Genomic DNA, 17,654 nt, shown 5'->3' on the forward strand with positions numbered 1-17,654 from the left:
CTCACTCCCTCTAGCTTGCTGCCTTTGCTACTGCTCTAGCAGCAAGCTAGAGGGAGGTTTTCCCAAGGGCAACTGTGCTATTAGCAGTCCTTGGAAAAAACTTGATTTCCCAGGATGTACTTGTGTTATGTGCTGCATAGTACGCAGTTGTGGTCCTGGCCCCTGTGCCGCCCTGGGGCAAGCCTGGAAATACTGCTCCCCACCGGAAGCAATTGCAGTGATGTACAGTCCAGTACAATTCCAGATGCAATTCCAGTACAGTCCCGAAACCTGCACATAAACAAATCTGTGGGTTAGGGCCCAACACCTCTGAAGGTAACCTCTGGTCACATCTGAGAGTCTTCTGAAGGTCAGAAAATTCTTGAAAGGCATTAGTAAGGTACTCCTAGTTTTCTGAAAAACTGGAAGTAACTTTCTAATACCTTCTGAAGGTGTGCAGCCTCTCTGGTCCTCAGAACACCTCTAGACATGACACCCAAAGTGGAAGCAGCCGGCAGCCTTCAGAGCAGTGCAGAACCAGGCAGCACCCTCCAGCCATGCCACCTGGGAACACTTGCACCCTCTTATCCCCCCAGGTATGCTAGTAAGTTCTAGGGGAGGAGGAGACCTCTCTCCCATATGCTTTTACTAGAACACCAGCAGTTCTCAGGTAAATGCGTAAGATGGTTTGGAGGATCATTCGTCAATGGTGAGGGGAGAGGAATGGGCTTTACATGAAAATTTCTTCTCCGAGATGGAGAAGAATTGGATTCTATAATGCTTGCCCCATAGTGCAGAGAAGCACTGCAAGTCTCCGCAATGTCTCTAGTAATTACAAGAGCCAATTCCAAATCAAGCTGAGGCTGATCACCCATCACTAACATTCTTTATATTTAGAACTATAGCATTTCGTTGGTCAGCAGTTCTTTTGCCAAATAAGATGGGTGTAAGTGCCAACACACACTGCAGCATAAGAAGGAATCATGTATTGTTCCTGTTTTCTAACAACTTGGGCATTTTAAAAGCAATTAATCATTTGCTCACCATCCAGTAACAAGCAGCTTTGATCTGAACTGTCTTTGTCATCAGCAGAGCTCATGATTTTAACTACCTTTCTAACCCATGTGCTAGCCCTCTTGCTAAGATATAGAATTAATACCCAAATCTGCACAGAATGCTATTTATGTAGAATGCTGCATTAAAATCTTGGTTACATTGTTACAGTAGATAACTGGAAAAACTCTCTCAGTACATTAATGGGGTGAACAATTAAAAATTAATTCTTTGGTCCTCCATTCTATGTTCTTTGGTAGCCAGGGAGACATTCAACATTAAAAGTCAGGGGCTCTCGCAGATGCTACATATTGCCATCAAGATTTGAAAGGATGGAATTTGTATCCCAACACTTTGACAAAAGAAGCAGTTAACGCTGAACCATCCATCAAGTCTGTGAACTGTAGGTGTACATTCCTGCCACTAGATGGGAGCATTGCCAACAATTCACATTTATTGTCTCTGATGAATAGGAAAAGTTGGAAACAGCAAAGTATATTTATATTAAGCACAAAGTGTAGCTACCAGTATGAACTTGACAACTAGAGAGTTTTGATCCTCAGGCAGCCCAATCCTATTCACTCCCATCCTGCACTGATGCAGTGGGGTCAGTATGGGTTTTTGCAATGCTGACAGTCTCCTTGGGGAAGGGGACATTCTTCCCCTTGCTGCTGAGTAAGCCCTAGCCAGTGCAATGGGGCAACTCAGACCTGCGCCTGCTAAATGACTGGCACAAGTTTGTGTTGGCCCATGTTGGCGGATCAGGCCTGGGAAGGGGGATATGATTTAGGGCGCAATCCTAACCCTAAGCAATTCAGCTCTGAGGTAAGAGAGAAAAACATTCCCTTACTTTGAGGAAGGTTTCGTGAGTGACACCCAACTGCAGGATGCAGCACATGTCCCATTGGCACTGCTATGCCAGTGCTGTAAAGCAGTGACATAAGGGGCTAGGATTGCGCCCTTAGTGTGTTCCAGCACTGCCAATTCCACCCTGCATGGGCCCAATCCACTCAATCCCTGTCGCCACTCATCCCTACCCCATTACACCCCCTCCTCACCCTTCTCTTGCCCCATTCTACTTCCTGCATTGCTCAGAGCAGCTCTTACCTGCTTAGGCACAAGCTCCACCTGGATTTGGTGCCAGCAGGATGGTGCATACCATCCTGCTAGCACCACTAACTTCTGTGTCATCGCAATGTGCTTTACGGCACTGTGCACACTCCACTGGTGCAGTTGGGGGGGGGACAGAAAGTCTCTGGGTCTGACTGATAAATGTGTTTCAAAGTACCAAGGCATTCATTCCAATAAAGGGCCACTACTTCCACATACATAACTGGAATTCTTTAAGGGTCCGTCTGGACAATACTGTAGTGCCCAAATGGGCCTCACATCATAATAGGTAAGACTGATCATGCTATGGGCACATACTAGCTCCCTTCCCAGTTACTTTCACTAATTCAATGGTTCTCACTCATTTAGCACCAGGGCCCACTTTTCAGAATGAGAATCTGTCAGGACCCACTGGAAGTGATGTCATGATCGGAAGTGACATCATCAAGCAGGAAATTTTTAGTAATCCTAGGCTGCAATCCTACCCACACTTACCCAGGAGTAAGTCCCAAATATTATCATTGTTCAAAGAATATACATAGTAGCTTGTTAAAAGTACAGGTCTGTAACATTTCCCCAAATGCAGTCACAGACCATGGTAGCATCAAGTCTAATATTGAAATGAATGGGGACCCACCTGAAATTGGTTTGACCCACCTAGTGGATCCTGACCCACAGTTTGAGAAACACTGCTCTAATTGCATCGGAAGGGATGGTAGACAGTCCAACACATTGTTCTCAAAACACCCAACTGCACTGAATGCCTGGCCTGTAGCCCTTGCTGAACTTACACATGTGAACACACAGAGTCAATGCTCAGAAGGAACCATTACTTCAGTTCATCATGTATAAAGTTTCTGCAAATCCTGTCCTTTTTCATGGAAATATTGCAGGACAGAGTTAAAAGAGAGTACGGGTACTCCTTAACCACCTTAAGGTTAAAGCAGCATGGGTACTCCTAAACCACTCCTTAACTCATGTGATTGAAGTTGAGCCTAAGAACATTGCCAAAATCTGGTTGTAATCTGTATTTCAGTGATGGGTTTGGGATTCCAGCATTGTGGAAAGGAGCCAAGATTTACCAGAAATTGGTTTGGCATACTTCTGTCTGTGCTGGGACTTGCCAGGCATCTGGAGTTCATCCAGGTTTGAAACAAAATCTAGATCTACATAAATGTTTCTGGACTTCTTTGTAAAGAAAAATGGGCCACCTGTCTATCGTATAAAGAGTATGGCTGACACCCCAACTAGTGTTTCCACCATCAGGAGCTCACTACACAAATGGAAGTGTCCTCTGTGAATGTAAGGAGTATATTGTTCCTGGAAGGGGCTCTTGCTTCTCCAAGTGCAATGTTCCTTATGTTCATAGAGGAAGTTTCTATTTGCGCAGTGAGCACCCAGCAGGAGACGCCCTACTTGAGAAACTACCCCATAAGAATAAGTATATTGTGCTATTCACTCTTGTTAAAGTGAACACAGCGCTTGAAAGAGAAGCTCAGACCCTTGTTCCCTCCTTACTTTAATTAGGCAAATATCTTCTTCCTAGGGTATTCACACACTGCCCATAGAAGACTTGATAGGTATTTAGTAAGCTCCCTCCCCCAAGAGATCACCTGCTACTACTCTTAAGTTCACATGACTTTTGTGCATATGGTTATTATTCATCAATGCTATTTAAGCAGACTGGATGAGTAACATTCCACCAGGGGGGTTTATTTAGCTCCTCAATCTGGCTGCTCACAGCATGAGCTTGGTCCTGTTTCCTGACCAACAGCGAGACATTCTGCAAGACAATCAAGAATCGGTGATGAGCAATGCTCAATAAACAGAACAAAAATGTTTGCACTTCTGTTTCAAACAAGACTTCATAGCGGGTTTTCTCTGTTCCTGAGGAATGTTACTCTAAGAAACTACAGAGGATTCAATTTAAAGTAATACTCCCCTTAAAAAGCATTCATTCTAAGAATCATAATAACAATGCCTTGATTTGATTGGTGAAAGGATTTTGGGCCCAATCCTATTCAACTTTCCAGTACCAATGCAGTCAAGCCAATAAGGTGTGACTGCATTCTGCTGTGGTGGGGCAGTCAAAGAAGCCTCCTCAAGGTAAGAGAACATTTGTTTCATTACTTTGGGGCTGTGTTGTGGCTGCATCAGTGCTGGAACGTTGGTTAGAATTAATTGGGACCCTGTTAAATATATTGGCATTTTTTCTGACCTGGGCATTTCTAAGGGACTATAGGTTGAGCCTCATTATTCGTGTGGGTTGCTTTCCAAGCACTCACTCGGATGGCAAAAAACGAACTATAGCAAATCAATTAAAAAAACAAAGTTTCTTTGCTCTGGTGATTTAAAAACAGCCTTGTTGACCTTTGTGATGTAAGATAAGAGTCATTAAGAAGACAGTCCATCAATCAGTCATCCTCCAAGCACTTAGAAAGAAAAGCGATTCACTCAGCCCCTCTCTTCACCAATGCAAAGTGATAGCCTTTCTTTCACTTGCTCAGGGGGAAGGGAGGGGTTGCCTGGAGAGAGAAGGATTGATGGATTGTCCGCCAGCTGCCATCTCTCTCTCTCATTAAGGAGGCTATTGTTAAAGGACTGTTCAGTTTTTTAAACTGATTTTAAAGGAATGCATTTTTCCCCTTCTCCAGGGATCAGCACATTCCTTCTCATTTGCAGTGGCCATTCCTGTTGAGTCAAATCCGTGTATAAAAAAATCTGTTTATAAATAGGCTGGACCTGTATGTAGTGCTAGGATTTACAGGAACATGTTTTGAACAGAGCAAGTGGCATCATGCCAAGGCAGACCTAACTCACCTAGCTAGTTTACGTAGCTCAGTATTGTTGACACCAGTGGGCACCAAACCCTGGGCATTGTGCAAACCACTCCCCCACATGACTGGAGCTTACTGTTCTGCAGGGGGACCTGCTATCAACCCCCCAACCTCCTCCAAAGTTTGCGCTGCCCAGCAGCTTCCACATTCTGCTGCCCCAGCAGGCTCTGTGCCCAGATTTCCAGGCAGGCGTGGTTGGGCAGCACAAACTTTGGGGGAGATTGGAGGCAATGATAACAGGTTCCCCAGTGGAATGATAAGCTCCAGTCATGCCAGGGAGCATTTTTCTGGTGCACAGTGGTCCCGACTTTGGAGATTGTTAGTCTACACTGATAGGTAGCAGCTCTCCAAGGTTTCAGGTGTGGGCGTTCTTTCCCAGCACTTCTTGGAGAGGCTGCGAATTAAACATGGGATGTTCTGCATGCAGAGCAGGTGCTTTACCACTGAGCTACAAAGCTTCCTCACTTCCCCACATCTACCTCCCATGTGTCTCTCGGGGAGCAGGTGACTGCCTTGGGCATCCATTAAAGTGCTAGGTAAGCAGAACCATGTACAAGGCATGACTCTTGATCACATATGGTACCTTTTAAAACTAGAAGCACAAACCTTTAATACCAAGGAGAAAACAAATAATGCATGATTAGTCCCTAACAGAGCATAACCTCCCTCTGACATACGCATACCTATATTGGCATTTATTGTGCAACACTGCCCTTATAATAACCGCACCGGAGTCTGATGTTTCTAATAACTTAATAATGTTAATAACTGAAGGATAGCTGCTACTACCACCATTTGAATTCTCTGGCCTCTGCCCTTATCAGGCATCAAATTCTCCTCTGATCAAATTCTCCAGCTCAGCTCATGTCAAGAGAACTAAGAAACCATAATCTGGAAGAGAAAAGGAGAAACAAAAGTGGTCAAACCCCCCCCCCCCCACTGCAGTAAGTAACCTAGAACTGTTCAACATTTATTTTTGAATTTTTGGGGATGCTACTTTTCCACTCAGAGAGTGCCTGAGTTGGCACTCTCAGAATAAAACACAATCCAATATTAAAACCAGCAATGTAACAATAAAACAGCAGAAGACCCAATAATATCCCAGCTGCTGTGCTGTCTGGGGGGAGACAACAGCATAATGTTGTACGATATCAGTTTCCGAGTGGTACTGTTGTGGCTCCAGTTGCTATAATTTAAAGTTCCATGGTGGAAACAGGCCCACTCAAAAGTGCCTTACCCTAGCAACCAGCTCAGGTAGTAGCAGATGTTTTAGTCCCTGGGATAGAGCACTGCCCTTATGTGAGCAGCTGGACAGGCCATAGCTCCTGGCTCTTTCTGGCAACAGAAGTAATGGATAAAGATTCAGGGAAGGTGTTGTTCTAAGAGGGGAAGATTAGGGGGCAAGAAGGAGAGGAAGAGGAGAGATTCCTGTGATTCTAGTACTCCCTCCTGAACGATCCATTCCAATCAGCTATCCTACTGCCAACATTCTGAACGAAGCAAAAGGCTTTCCTCTTTTAAAAGGACAAATATTGCTTGAGAACTGATTTTTCTTCAGCATTTACATTCTAGCCTTTCATTCATACACATACACACACACACACACACACACACACACAGCCAAAGCAAGAAATTCCCGTAAGTTTGGCTGTTCCAAACTCCTATTTTGTGGGAAGGGAAATTCTCTTCTGTTTCCAATCTCAATTTTTTGTTTCATTCTGTGACTCAACGAGCATGCTAGGCCTGCAGTTCTGCTGCAGTTAATCTTTGATGATGCTTCTAAAAATAACAGGTTGACTCATGGACAGTCCCCTCACACCACCCCCCACCATATCATAAAGAGCAAAAGTATCAATATCCACTGCATCTTTGCAATACAGCCTGTAATCATCTCCGTAATCCCAATGCAGTCGCTATTATTCTGAGAAATAGCTTGCGATTATTTTCTCTGAAGGTTCTCTAGACCAGGGGTGCCCAAACCCTGGCCCGGGGGCCACTTGCGGCCCTCAGGGACTCCCAACCTGGCCCGCAGGGAGCACCCAGTCTCCAATGAGCCTCTGGCTCTCCAGAAACTTGCTGCAGCCCATGCTGGCCCAACGCAACTGCTCTCAGCGTGAGAGTGCATGAGCTGCAAGCCGAGGACTCCCTCCACTGCTTGCTGTTTCATGTGTGTGATGCTGCAGTGGCAGTGAAGGAAAGGCTGGCCTTGCTTTGTGCAAGGTCTTTTATTGGCCTTGAGTTATTGCAAGGCCTTCATTCATTCATGTTCCATCTCTAATATATTCCTTTATGTAAGTTTATTCAAATTTGAAATGTAAATTAATTCTTTTTTTCCCCAGCCCCTGACACAGTGACAGAGAGATGATGTGGCCCTCTTGCCAAAAAGTTTGGACACCCCTGCTCTAGACTAACCCGATCCCCTTATATTCTCTTTAAAAGCAGATTACTATATTGCCTCAGCAATCACATTTCCTGTTCACTGTTGAAAAGGGACCTTTGTTTCCTCCTGGAGCACTAAGCCAATACATGCAGGGGATGGACAGAGTGGATAGAGGGATGTTCTTTTTCCTCTTTCACAACACCAGAACTAGGGAACATTCACTAAAATTGAGTGTCAGGAGAGGTTGAACAGACAAAAGAAAATATTTCTTTAGCCAGTATGTAATTAATCTGTGGAACTCCTTGCCACAGTATGTGGTGATGGTATCTGGCCTAGATGCCTTTAAAAGGAATTGGACATATTCATGGAAGAGAAGTTCATCACAGGTTATAAGCTGTCATGGGTACATGTGACTTCCTGATTTTAGAATGCCAGATGCAAGGAAGTGGCAACAGGATGCAGATATCTTGTTGTCTTGCATGTTCCTTGAGGTATCTGGTGGGTCACTATGAGATACAGGAAGCTGGACCAGATGGGCCTTTGGGGTTATCCATTGGGGCTCTTCTTATGTTCTTACATACAGCATGACTTAACTGATACAACTCTTCCTTTATTACCACAACTACTGAAGCATTCCCTGTTGCAGCTAAATAACTACTCCTGTTACAATAAGTAGTCTCACTACAGCTTTAGCTAAATTCTCAGTAGAATGACTTAGTGTTTCAGTTTAGCCTATACAATACCTGAAAGCAGGGTGGGCTCTAACTCCCTGTGAATTACACTAGGGCTGCAATTCTAACCAGACTTTCCTGAGAGTAAGCCTCATTGAACAAAATAGGACTTACATCTAAGTAGACCTGGTTAGGATTGTGCCCAAGGTTGATTAAAATAAGGTCAACAGTCCTGCAAGGTCTCTGATTTCCTGGAAATTGTCAGATTGATAAAAACAAAAAGAATGAAAGTTAATCAAGGATGCCCAGTTTAAGGTTATCAACCAGCTAAGAAGGAGGAAGATAAACTTACAATACTTGGGATATAAAATAATGGGATCAGATCACCACTAGGCGAGAGATCAGCACTATATCAAGAAAAAAGAAGTATCAATGGCTATAGTATCACAGCAATTGCCAGCCATATTCTCCAAAGCTGGGCCAGCCAAGACCTCCTGGTGCCCGAGGCAGCATTCCAAATGCTGCCCCTCCTACAAGGCGTTGTGCCAGCCTCTGCTTCTCCTCTCCTCCACTTTGTCCCTCCCCCATCCTTCCTAGGAGATTTCCCTGGAGCTCTGCCTGGTACATCAAAGATAGATGACAAATGGAGAGACAGTTTTGATTCTCACACGAGTTATGTATCACCTTGATTGCTATGTGTCAATTGCTCTCTGATTTCTTTAACTCATTTCCCTGATTTTTCTTGTCTGACTAACTATTATCCATTAATTCACCTGTGAGTCAGAAATTTAAAAAAGAGCCTTCAGTGTGTGAGATGCTGCTAAAATGTGCCTTACTTAATTAAAGTACGGGGGGGGGGCCTGTATCCAAGGATTCACTTATTCACAGATTGGGCCTGTGGGGCCCCCTATGTACACCCCCCTGCACGTGCCCCCTCTGCCATCCGCGCCCTCTGACAGGCTCAGACTGAGCCTTTGAGGCAAAAACACGCGACTTCCAGTTTTTCCAAAAAATCAGATGTGACTTTTTAATGCCTTATAAGGCATTGAGAAGCCCAGGGGTGATTTTGATGGTCTGGCAAAGGGAGTCTGGGGACATACTGGGCAATCCATTGGGGGTCTGTAATTATAAAAAGGTTGAGAACCCCTGTTCTAGACTATTCCTGATTTCACTTCCTAAAGTATATCTATACAGTTTGTGTCTCTCAATTTCTGACATTCCTTTAGTGCCATCATATTTTACGTCTCCTATGCAATCTGAAAGTATGCTGCAATTCCATTATATAAGTGTTTCCCATAAAACTACATTTCCAAAACCTGAGGTTCAAAAACACAAATTTCACAGAACATGAATTCGGAAAATTTGATCTGTTTGCTGGTATGGCCTATCCCTGCCTACAGTTTATGGCCCACTCCTAAGGGCCTTGTATGACAACAGATCTTCCAATCAACTATTGCAAAAGGTCCAGGTGATGGCGCAAATGTCACGCTGTTGCATGTCACTGATCTGCAGGCACCAGAACTAACCAGAAGCTACGACAGAGCAGGTAGCTCAGCCGTGTGGGAGGTTCATGGGCAGTTCAGGGGAGGTTCAGAGCAGGGAGAAACCGTGCGTAGTCTGGAGGAAGTGGGGTGGATTTCAACAGCAGCAACCAGTGCAAGATGCTATTCCCTCTTTGACTGCCTGCCTCACCCTCTTCCTCTCCTCAAGCCATCTACATAGATAGTGGGGATAAAAAGAGAACCATTGCTGACTAGGTGGCCTACCAAGAGGTAAGTAAAAACAATTTTTACATACCTCTCCTTGGCCTTCTGGTTGCTCTACCACAGCATGCAGCATGTGCTCTATTAGTGCAGCTGTATGCTATGGAGTGGTGGGGGATAGGATTAGGCCGTTATAAAACCACACAATGCAGTGGAGTCTATTTCTTGGGGTACATCTACACTACTACTGATTTAATCCAAGAAGCCATAATTCTATGAAGGAAACTTCCAGTCGCCAGCAGAGAACTCTCAGAGTGCTCACCGCACTACATATGCCAGAAACTGGTATAACTATTTTTTTAGTTCAAGTTATAGGGTAGATATGACAATAGGGACACTGCCTGACTGAAGTACACACAAAGGACACACAAATGCAAACATGATGAACAAAAGTCTTAATGATTGCTAGATGATGTAAGGATAAAGAATAGTAAATAGAAGGCTTCTATTTGGTGCACAGCTTGACTCAACCAACTATGTGAATCACCAATATGTGGGGAGGGGGAATGCTGCAGGTATTATGGGTGCATTTATCAATAAAAAGTTCCAGGGAATTGTTTCTTGACAGGTTTGATGTTTGACCAAAGTTTAATCTGCAGTGCATTTCACCAGACTTTGCAAAGACACATATTATAAATGTATCTGGCAGGGGAAGGTCTTTGTGAATTTCTCAAAGGGAAATTAAAACTTCGAGGCACGAGCCTGGCCCCTTTCCTCATATCCAGTGAAATTCAGGGCTTTTCCTACATATGAACCGCCCCTCCATACACACAAATTAGCCAACCAAACAAAAGCATCTGCCACAACAATTGTAAGAAAATCCCCAATCCCCCCTGAAAGGGAGGGGAAGGGCCAGGATATAATAATAATAATAATAATAATAATAATAATAATAATAATAATAATAATAATAATAATAATAATAATAAATCATTTCTATACCGCCTTTCTTGGTCGTCAGATTTCTCCTCAGACTTATTCAAGGCGGTTTACATAGGCAGGCTATTTAAATCCCCATATGGATTTTTACAATTGAAAGAAGGTTCTATCTTTCAAGAACCACCACATTCAAGATGTTACACTCCGATCTGGTTTAACATTCTGGCCTCCATCCTCCCACGCTCAGAGCGGATGGAATAACTCAGCTCAGCTTGTCAGCTGCTCCAAGGTCGCACGGTGCCGGTGGCCTCGAACTGGCGACCTGCGGATGTTATATTCAGGCAAACGGAGGCTCGACCCTCTAGACCAGACCTCCTGCCCCACAAGCACCCTGCCTTACAAGGATCACAAGCACCCTGGGAGCACACAGGGCAATTAACACATGAAGCCACTTTGGGCAATAAAAGAATTGTCTGAATCAGCCCATCAGCTGTGTGATATGTACAGTATACCAGTTAGGTAAAAAGCTTGTATATCTAATATTCAGAGCACATACTGGCCCCGAGTCATTGCCATCAAATTTCTCTCTCTCTCTCTCTCTCTGTGCATGTGTACAAGTGCAAGCATATATAGGGCAGCCAAGGCTGAACTGAAAGAATGAAATATTTCAACAGTGGCAAAAAGCATACCCCTTTGGTGACTCATGTATGTGGGGGGGGGGGGGAATGGTTCCCAAACAGAGCACAACTGTTTGTCCATTCAGAGTGAGGCCCCAGAATCATGAATGAGGGCCCGAATCATGAGGTCCCAGAATTATGAGGTCCCGGAACAACGCAGGCCCTGGAATTGTGGTATTGTCCTGTAGCCCAACTTATGCAGTTTTGTGGTGTCATCACAGTCATGAGATGATGTCTGCTATCTGGGATCTCCCATGTCACTATTCCCAAGAAGAGGATGAAAGCCCCGCAATAGTGATGAAGCAGCAGCAGATCAATGAAACAATGCAGCAAATAGGCAGCAAAAACGATGAACATTCAGGAGGGGTTTGGGGTGCAGGGGGTGTTTCAGGCCCCCTCCAAAAATTCCTGAAAATTGAAATGGAAAAATATGCAGTGCACCCTCACTGATAACAGCAGTGGGGAGGCAACACATATATCTATAAAGACTGGAGGATGGTAGTAGGGGAATGTCAAATCCATGTTCAATTCATAGAACTTCACTTCAAGATTGGTGTGTAAAGTTACACTAATTGAACTTGCTTCTGAGTAGACATGCCTAAAACTGCACTGCTGCCACAAAATCCTAGGCATGTTGACATGGAAATAGGTCCTACTGAATTCAATGGGATTTACTCTCAGGTAAACGTGCTAAGGGCTGTAGCCAAGGTTTGCAATCCAAAGCACGCTTACCACTCAGTGCAATAAGATTTATTTCTGAGTAAGCATGCATAGGATTAGGCTGTAAAAATTCAGCTCCAGTTCTGAAATGACCACCCCTGGGAACAGGAGCACACTGCAAATAATGTAGAGTCTCTGAAGGCCAAACGGTTGTGCAACTTCGGCAAACATCAACTTGCAAACAGCCAGACCATTTACCAGTGATAGTTTAGCATTTCTTGTTATACGAAAAAATGGGAAAAAAACCATGTTTTTCCTTATTCCACATAACAAGGACCAACCTTAATACCTTTCACTAACTGAAGACAAAAGACTGCAAGAGTAAAGCTAAGACAGAGCCACATGAATAATCAACTCAGTGTTTTCTCTGAAAAGACACAGAGCCTTTCTAAGACACATTCTCAGATGAAGGCAAAGGAACTATTCTCTCTGAAAGTCTGCAGAATTCAATTTATTGATGAATAGGGTAGCATCTGAAACACCTAACAGCTGGTCTACCAATGCAGATGAACGATGAGCACAATGATAGCGGGAAAGAAATGAAGAACCAGTCCCAGATAAAAGGAACAATCCCCCAGAAGGAGATATTAGCAGTCCCACAAAGGAAGGCTTTATTGACTCCAAGGAGATTAATGCTGTGCACCATCACATTAAAATTGCTTTCTACTAAAACTGTGAAAGCCAAGAAACTATTGTCTCTGTTAATGAGACTGCAGGAGAACTAGCAACAAAGTGCTTGTTATCCCATGTTTTAAAAATTGCTTTCAAGTCAATATACAAATATCTAGCTGTTTGACATGGTTGCTGTTTAATGCAATTTTTCATTAGAGTCAGTCCATAATTAATGTACCACTGTTGCAATTTACAATGGCGCTGCATGCGAGGAAAAACAAAACAACTCTAATCCTGCCCTCAATATATTTCTCCCAGCTATCAATCCAGTATGTACTGAAATGTGTTAGAAGAGATTTGGGAGTATGTCAGAGCCCCTGAGCTGTGAATCAGCCCACAGCTGCAGTTCTATCAAGCACACAGCTGACCTTGGTGGTACATTCACCTCCCAGACCCCAATGCAAGGACTTACCATTCTGTACAAGTCGTTTCTGCTCCCCTGCTGATGGAGTGGAATCTGTCTCCTTTTCCACCCGAGTGACATTTTTCCCTTGAGAAGCTTCGTGCTTGCTAACGCCAGTCTGACGAGTCCCATTGACATTGCTCTTATTGACTTCTGTGCTCTTACTTTCTCCCGATTTCACAACTTTACTATTTTCTGACTTGGCTGTGGCGCTTTCCTCAGATGGCTTTTTCCCTTCTTTGTCTTCTGTTTTCTTTTCATCCATACCCTGTTGAGAATTCTCCTCGGCTTCTTTCTTTGCTTTTTCTTCTGTATCCTCAGCAAAAACAAGGGCAAAATGAATGGGGAAAGTAAAGAAACTATTAGTGGATTAACCAGAACAGCAATTCTCATTTCAATTTTAGTTTCATAATGAAGGACTCATCTTAGGCTTCTTAGGACCCAATCCTAATAATAATAATAACAATAACTTTATTTTTACCCCACCTTTCTCCCCGAAGGGACTAAATGCGGCTTACAACAGGTTAAAACAGATTAAAAACATAATTTAAAAACAGATAAAAGCATATTAACACATATCATAAAAACAGTAGTCAGATAAAAAGTAGTAAAAAGGTAAAAAGCATAGAGAAGCAAATCATAAAAGAATCAGGCCTGTAAAAAATTAAAAGATGTTAAAAAAGCCGAGAACACAGAAGACTTATTTAAACAGAAGGGTCTTCAGGCCTCACCAAAAAGTCTCAAGAGAGGGAGCCATTCTTAAGTCAAGGGGAAGGGAATTCCATTGAATTGGTGCCACTACTGAGAAGGCCCTATTTCTTGCCGCCGCCCCACATACCTCCCTAGGCGGCGGCACTTGTAAAAAGGCCTTCTCTGATGACCTAAGAGGACGAGCCAGATTGTACAGGAGTAGGTGTTCTCTAAGATACCCTGGCCCAGAGCAGTATAGGGCTTTGAAGGTCAAAACCAGCACCTTGAATTGGGCCCGGAAATGAATGGGCAGCCAATCTTATCCAACTTTGCAGCACCAGTGCAGCCCCGAAGTAAGGGAACAAATGTTCCCATTCCTTGAGGAGCTCTCTGAGACTGCCTTCCCACCACAGGACACAGTGCATGCCACATTGGCACAGCTGCACTGGCACTGGAATATTGGATAGGATTGGGCCCTTAGTTACCACTAGCATAGATTTTAGTAATATTCAATAGCAGAATTTAATAAGGGTCAAAGAGACATGACAGGGAGAGATCCGTGATCAGATCTCCCAGTGTTTTCCTAAACAAGATGTTGGACCAAATGGACTACTGATCTGATTCAGTGAAATTCTTATGTCGGCCACCAATGTAGCCATGAGAATTTTAGCAGGAAGGAGATACTATGATTATGTCACTTTTTGTAGCTGTTTTGATATAAGTAATGGACTGCATCAAGCTTCTTGTGCAATTTCAGTAACAGAATGAGCTGGTGCGGGAATCCCTTTAAGAAACAGGATTTAGCAAAGGCCATCTAAATACAAGTGGACCCTCAGTATCTGTGGGGAATCTGTTCCCAGACCCCCCACAGATACCGGAACACACAGATAATGGAATTCACCAGTTCTGACCCACAGGGGATCTGAATGCAACTGGAAGCTTGTTCTGGTTGCAGTGTAGCTGTCTGAGGTTTGCAGAGGCCACCTGCAGCCTTTGTGAGCCTCAGAATGCTGCCCAGAGAAGTTTAAAGGCAACTTCTGGTTTTTGGCAAAAACTGGGAGTTGCCTTTAAATTCCTGCGAGCCTCAGAAAGCCTCCCAGACGTGACTAGAACAAGGTTCCAGCTGCATTTTGGAGGTCTTCAGTGGGTCCAACTGTGGGTTCGGAACTCGCGGATGCTGACATCTGTGGATTCCGAATCAGCAGATATGGAGGACCCACTGCACTCAGGTTTTCTTTTCAGTTTCTTTCATACTCCTGTCATACCAGTTGGCTGCAGCACATGAAAAATGGGGGGGGGGGGAAATAATCAGCAAAAAACTGTGTGTGTCACAGGCAGCAATCCAACTTGCCTGTTATTGGCAAATTCAATACTAAGCTTACATCATGCTGTAGCTTTTTAGTTTTTAGTGTTCTTTAGGGCATATGTTTATTCTGGTTCCTAATTTGCATCTATTTAATAGCAATACTTTAAGCAGAAGGAGCTTACAATAAACCCACCAATTTTGCCCACACATGAGAAGACACTTTGTACAAAAACACCACATATAACTTTCCAATGGCTTTCTTTTAAAAGGAAAAAGCACAGTTTTCTACATGGATAGGGTACTATGGTGACCAGGGCAGGGAGCCCTAAAGCTTATGACGCCTTTCTTTTCCAAGATTTCCCCTTATTCCACAATCAAAATTCATAGATTCTTCTGCCACAACAAAAACAAAGTCAGGCAGAGAAAAGATCTCTTTTGGAAGCCTCCCTCATAGTTAAGAAAAGAATGCCTTCAAAACCTAACTATGGGAGCAATCCTAACCAAGTTTCCAGCACTGACTTAGCCACAATGCAGCCCCCAAAGTAAGGTAACAAGCACGCCCTTACCTTGAGGAGGCCCCCTTGACTGCCTCCTCACTGCATGATGCAGTGCATGCCACACTGGCACAGCTATGTCAGTGCTGGAAACTTGGCTAGGATTGCGCCCTAAAAGCGCAAAAGCTGGCAGCATGGTGTGCCTTAACAATTGTCAAAAACCTGATGGTGAGCCTTGACAATTTTAGTGCCTTGACAGTGTGCCATGAGATGAAAAAGGATGAAAATCGCTGATCTAAGGTGTATAGTTCTACCATGTGCTTACAAGTCCTGACATCAAGTGATATATCCACACATAACAGGCCAACATAGATCAATTTAACAGAATTTAGACTCCAAATGTGTTGCAACAACAAAGCAAAAACAAAAAGTGCATCAAGCAGGTGAGCCAGGCCACTGACTGGACATCAAATCATAGCTGCACAGCTTCTTATGAATAAATTAAGCATTTAGACTCAATTCTAAGAAAATATGGATCCATTGTACAAATGGGAACCTCTGAGGCTGAGAGCTCCTAGTCTGAAGGACAATCACTAAATCTACTGCAGCAAATAAGCTCGTGTGTTACCTTTGGTTGCTTGTGCTTTCCACTTCTCACGGTTCTGCTGTACCACCTCAGTCCAGGTGGCTTTAAAACACTTGAAATCCACAGTGAGTATGGAACAGTTGAGTGAGGCACTTCCTTCTGACCCAGTGCTCTTGACACTTGATCTTTTCACTTCTGAGGAACTGATGCTATTCAGACTGGAGTTGCATAACATAACCGGAGTTAGCATTTTATACAGCTAGACCCAGAACATAAACATTAAAGATACATGAGAAAAACTATCATGTTCTACTCTAGCTTGGCTCTTTTATTTTGTACTTTTGAGCATTCCTACTTAGGCTCCCACTCTGGTTGAATTACTGAAATCCCACTTGATTTTTCATTTAAGCCTGCTTAGTCTTTGAGGAGAAGTTGCCTGACCCTAAGAGACAGGCAGGCCTATTCATGATTGGAGCTGCAGCCTCACTGCCCCCCCCCATTCTGGCCTTCCCACTGGTGCTTGGGCAGTGCACTATTCAGTGCGCTGCTAGAGTGTGCTTTACAGGCACTTCACAGCAGTCGCCTCCAGTGGAACACATGTTCCACTGGTGGCGGGGGTCCAACAGGATTGGGCCGAAAGACACACAGGGGACCTTAACAGATTTGCCCAACCCTATCAGTTATCTCCATAAAGTTTGCATATTTATCCATTGGTACATAAGCCACTCTTAATTGTATTCCAGAAATTACTTCAAATTTAGTAGGAATCATCACCAGAAAACAGAAAATTGTCTTTCATGGCCAGTCAAGCATTGTTACATTTATCCCACTCTTTCTGAAAATATAAGAGGAAGCAGAAGCTACATCCAGATGTTCTCTGGAGTTCTGTGAATGTGGAACTCCAAGTGTTCTTTGAGAAGGGAAACTGTGGCATATAGCCTTGCCTATGGAAGAGTCCTACGAACACTCACTGAGTGCAAAACAAATAACTCTTTTCAAATATGGAGCAGAGCTGCTATTGCAAAATGAAGACTATACTGACCTGGAACGCCTAAACCCAGAGCGGGAGGCTTCCTCAATGAGAGGTGTTACAATCTTCTCTGTCATGTCAGTCAGCACAGTGAAAGTGGGTTCCACAATGAAATCAATAAAACCTGAAAAAGACACACCGTGAAACCAGATAAAAGTGAGTACGGTCTACTGATGTCAATATATTGATTGTGATGGATAAACAGATGATGGATACCTGCCATAACACAAAAAAAAGTTAAAGAGGATTCGCAGTCTGGCAACAGGCGTTACCATATAATTGCAAGGTAGTTCCTTAAATAATGAAAATAAAATGATGTAATTCAATGTAAGGCAGATGGAATCAAGCTTGTTCTGTGTGGGCTTTGAGGGAATTTGAGCCAGGTTTTTGATACAGCTGGTTAC

At 43.6% G+C, this 17,654-nt stretch overlaps 1 protein-coding gene across 3 annotated transcripts in view; it reads right to left on the reverse strand.

The window, feature by feature from the left end:
* PDE1C (phosphodiesterase 1C) overlaps positions 1–17,654 on the reverse strand; it is a 177,363-nt gene that overhangs the window by 18,829 nt on the left and 140,880 nt on the right. For all 3 annotated transcript variants that reach the window (XM_066628899.1, XM_066628898.1, XM_066628900.1), the window contains 3 exons: positions 17,263–17,374; positions 16,263–16,438; positions 13,154–13,453 (listed from right to left, as the gene is read on the reverse strand). In XM_066628899.1, coding sequence (XP_066484996.1) covers positions 13,154–13,453; positions 16,263–16,438; positions 17,263–17,374 — 588 coding nt within the window. The remainder of the gene's footprint in view (positions 1–13,153; positions 13,454–16,262; positions 16,439–17,262; positions 17,375–17,654) is intronic.

This window comes from Tiliqua scincoides, chromosome 5, assembly GCF_035046505.1.
Source record: "Tiliqua scincoides isolate rTilSci1 chromosome 5, rTilSci1.hap2, whole genome shotgun sequence".
In the NCBI taxonomy this organism is placed as follows: Eukaryota; Metazoa; Chordata; class Lepidosauria; order Squamata; family Scincidae; genus Tiliqua; species Tiliqua scincoides.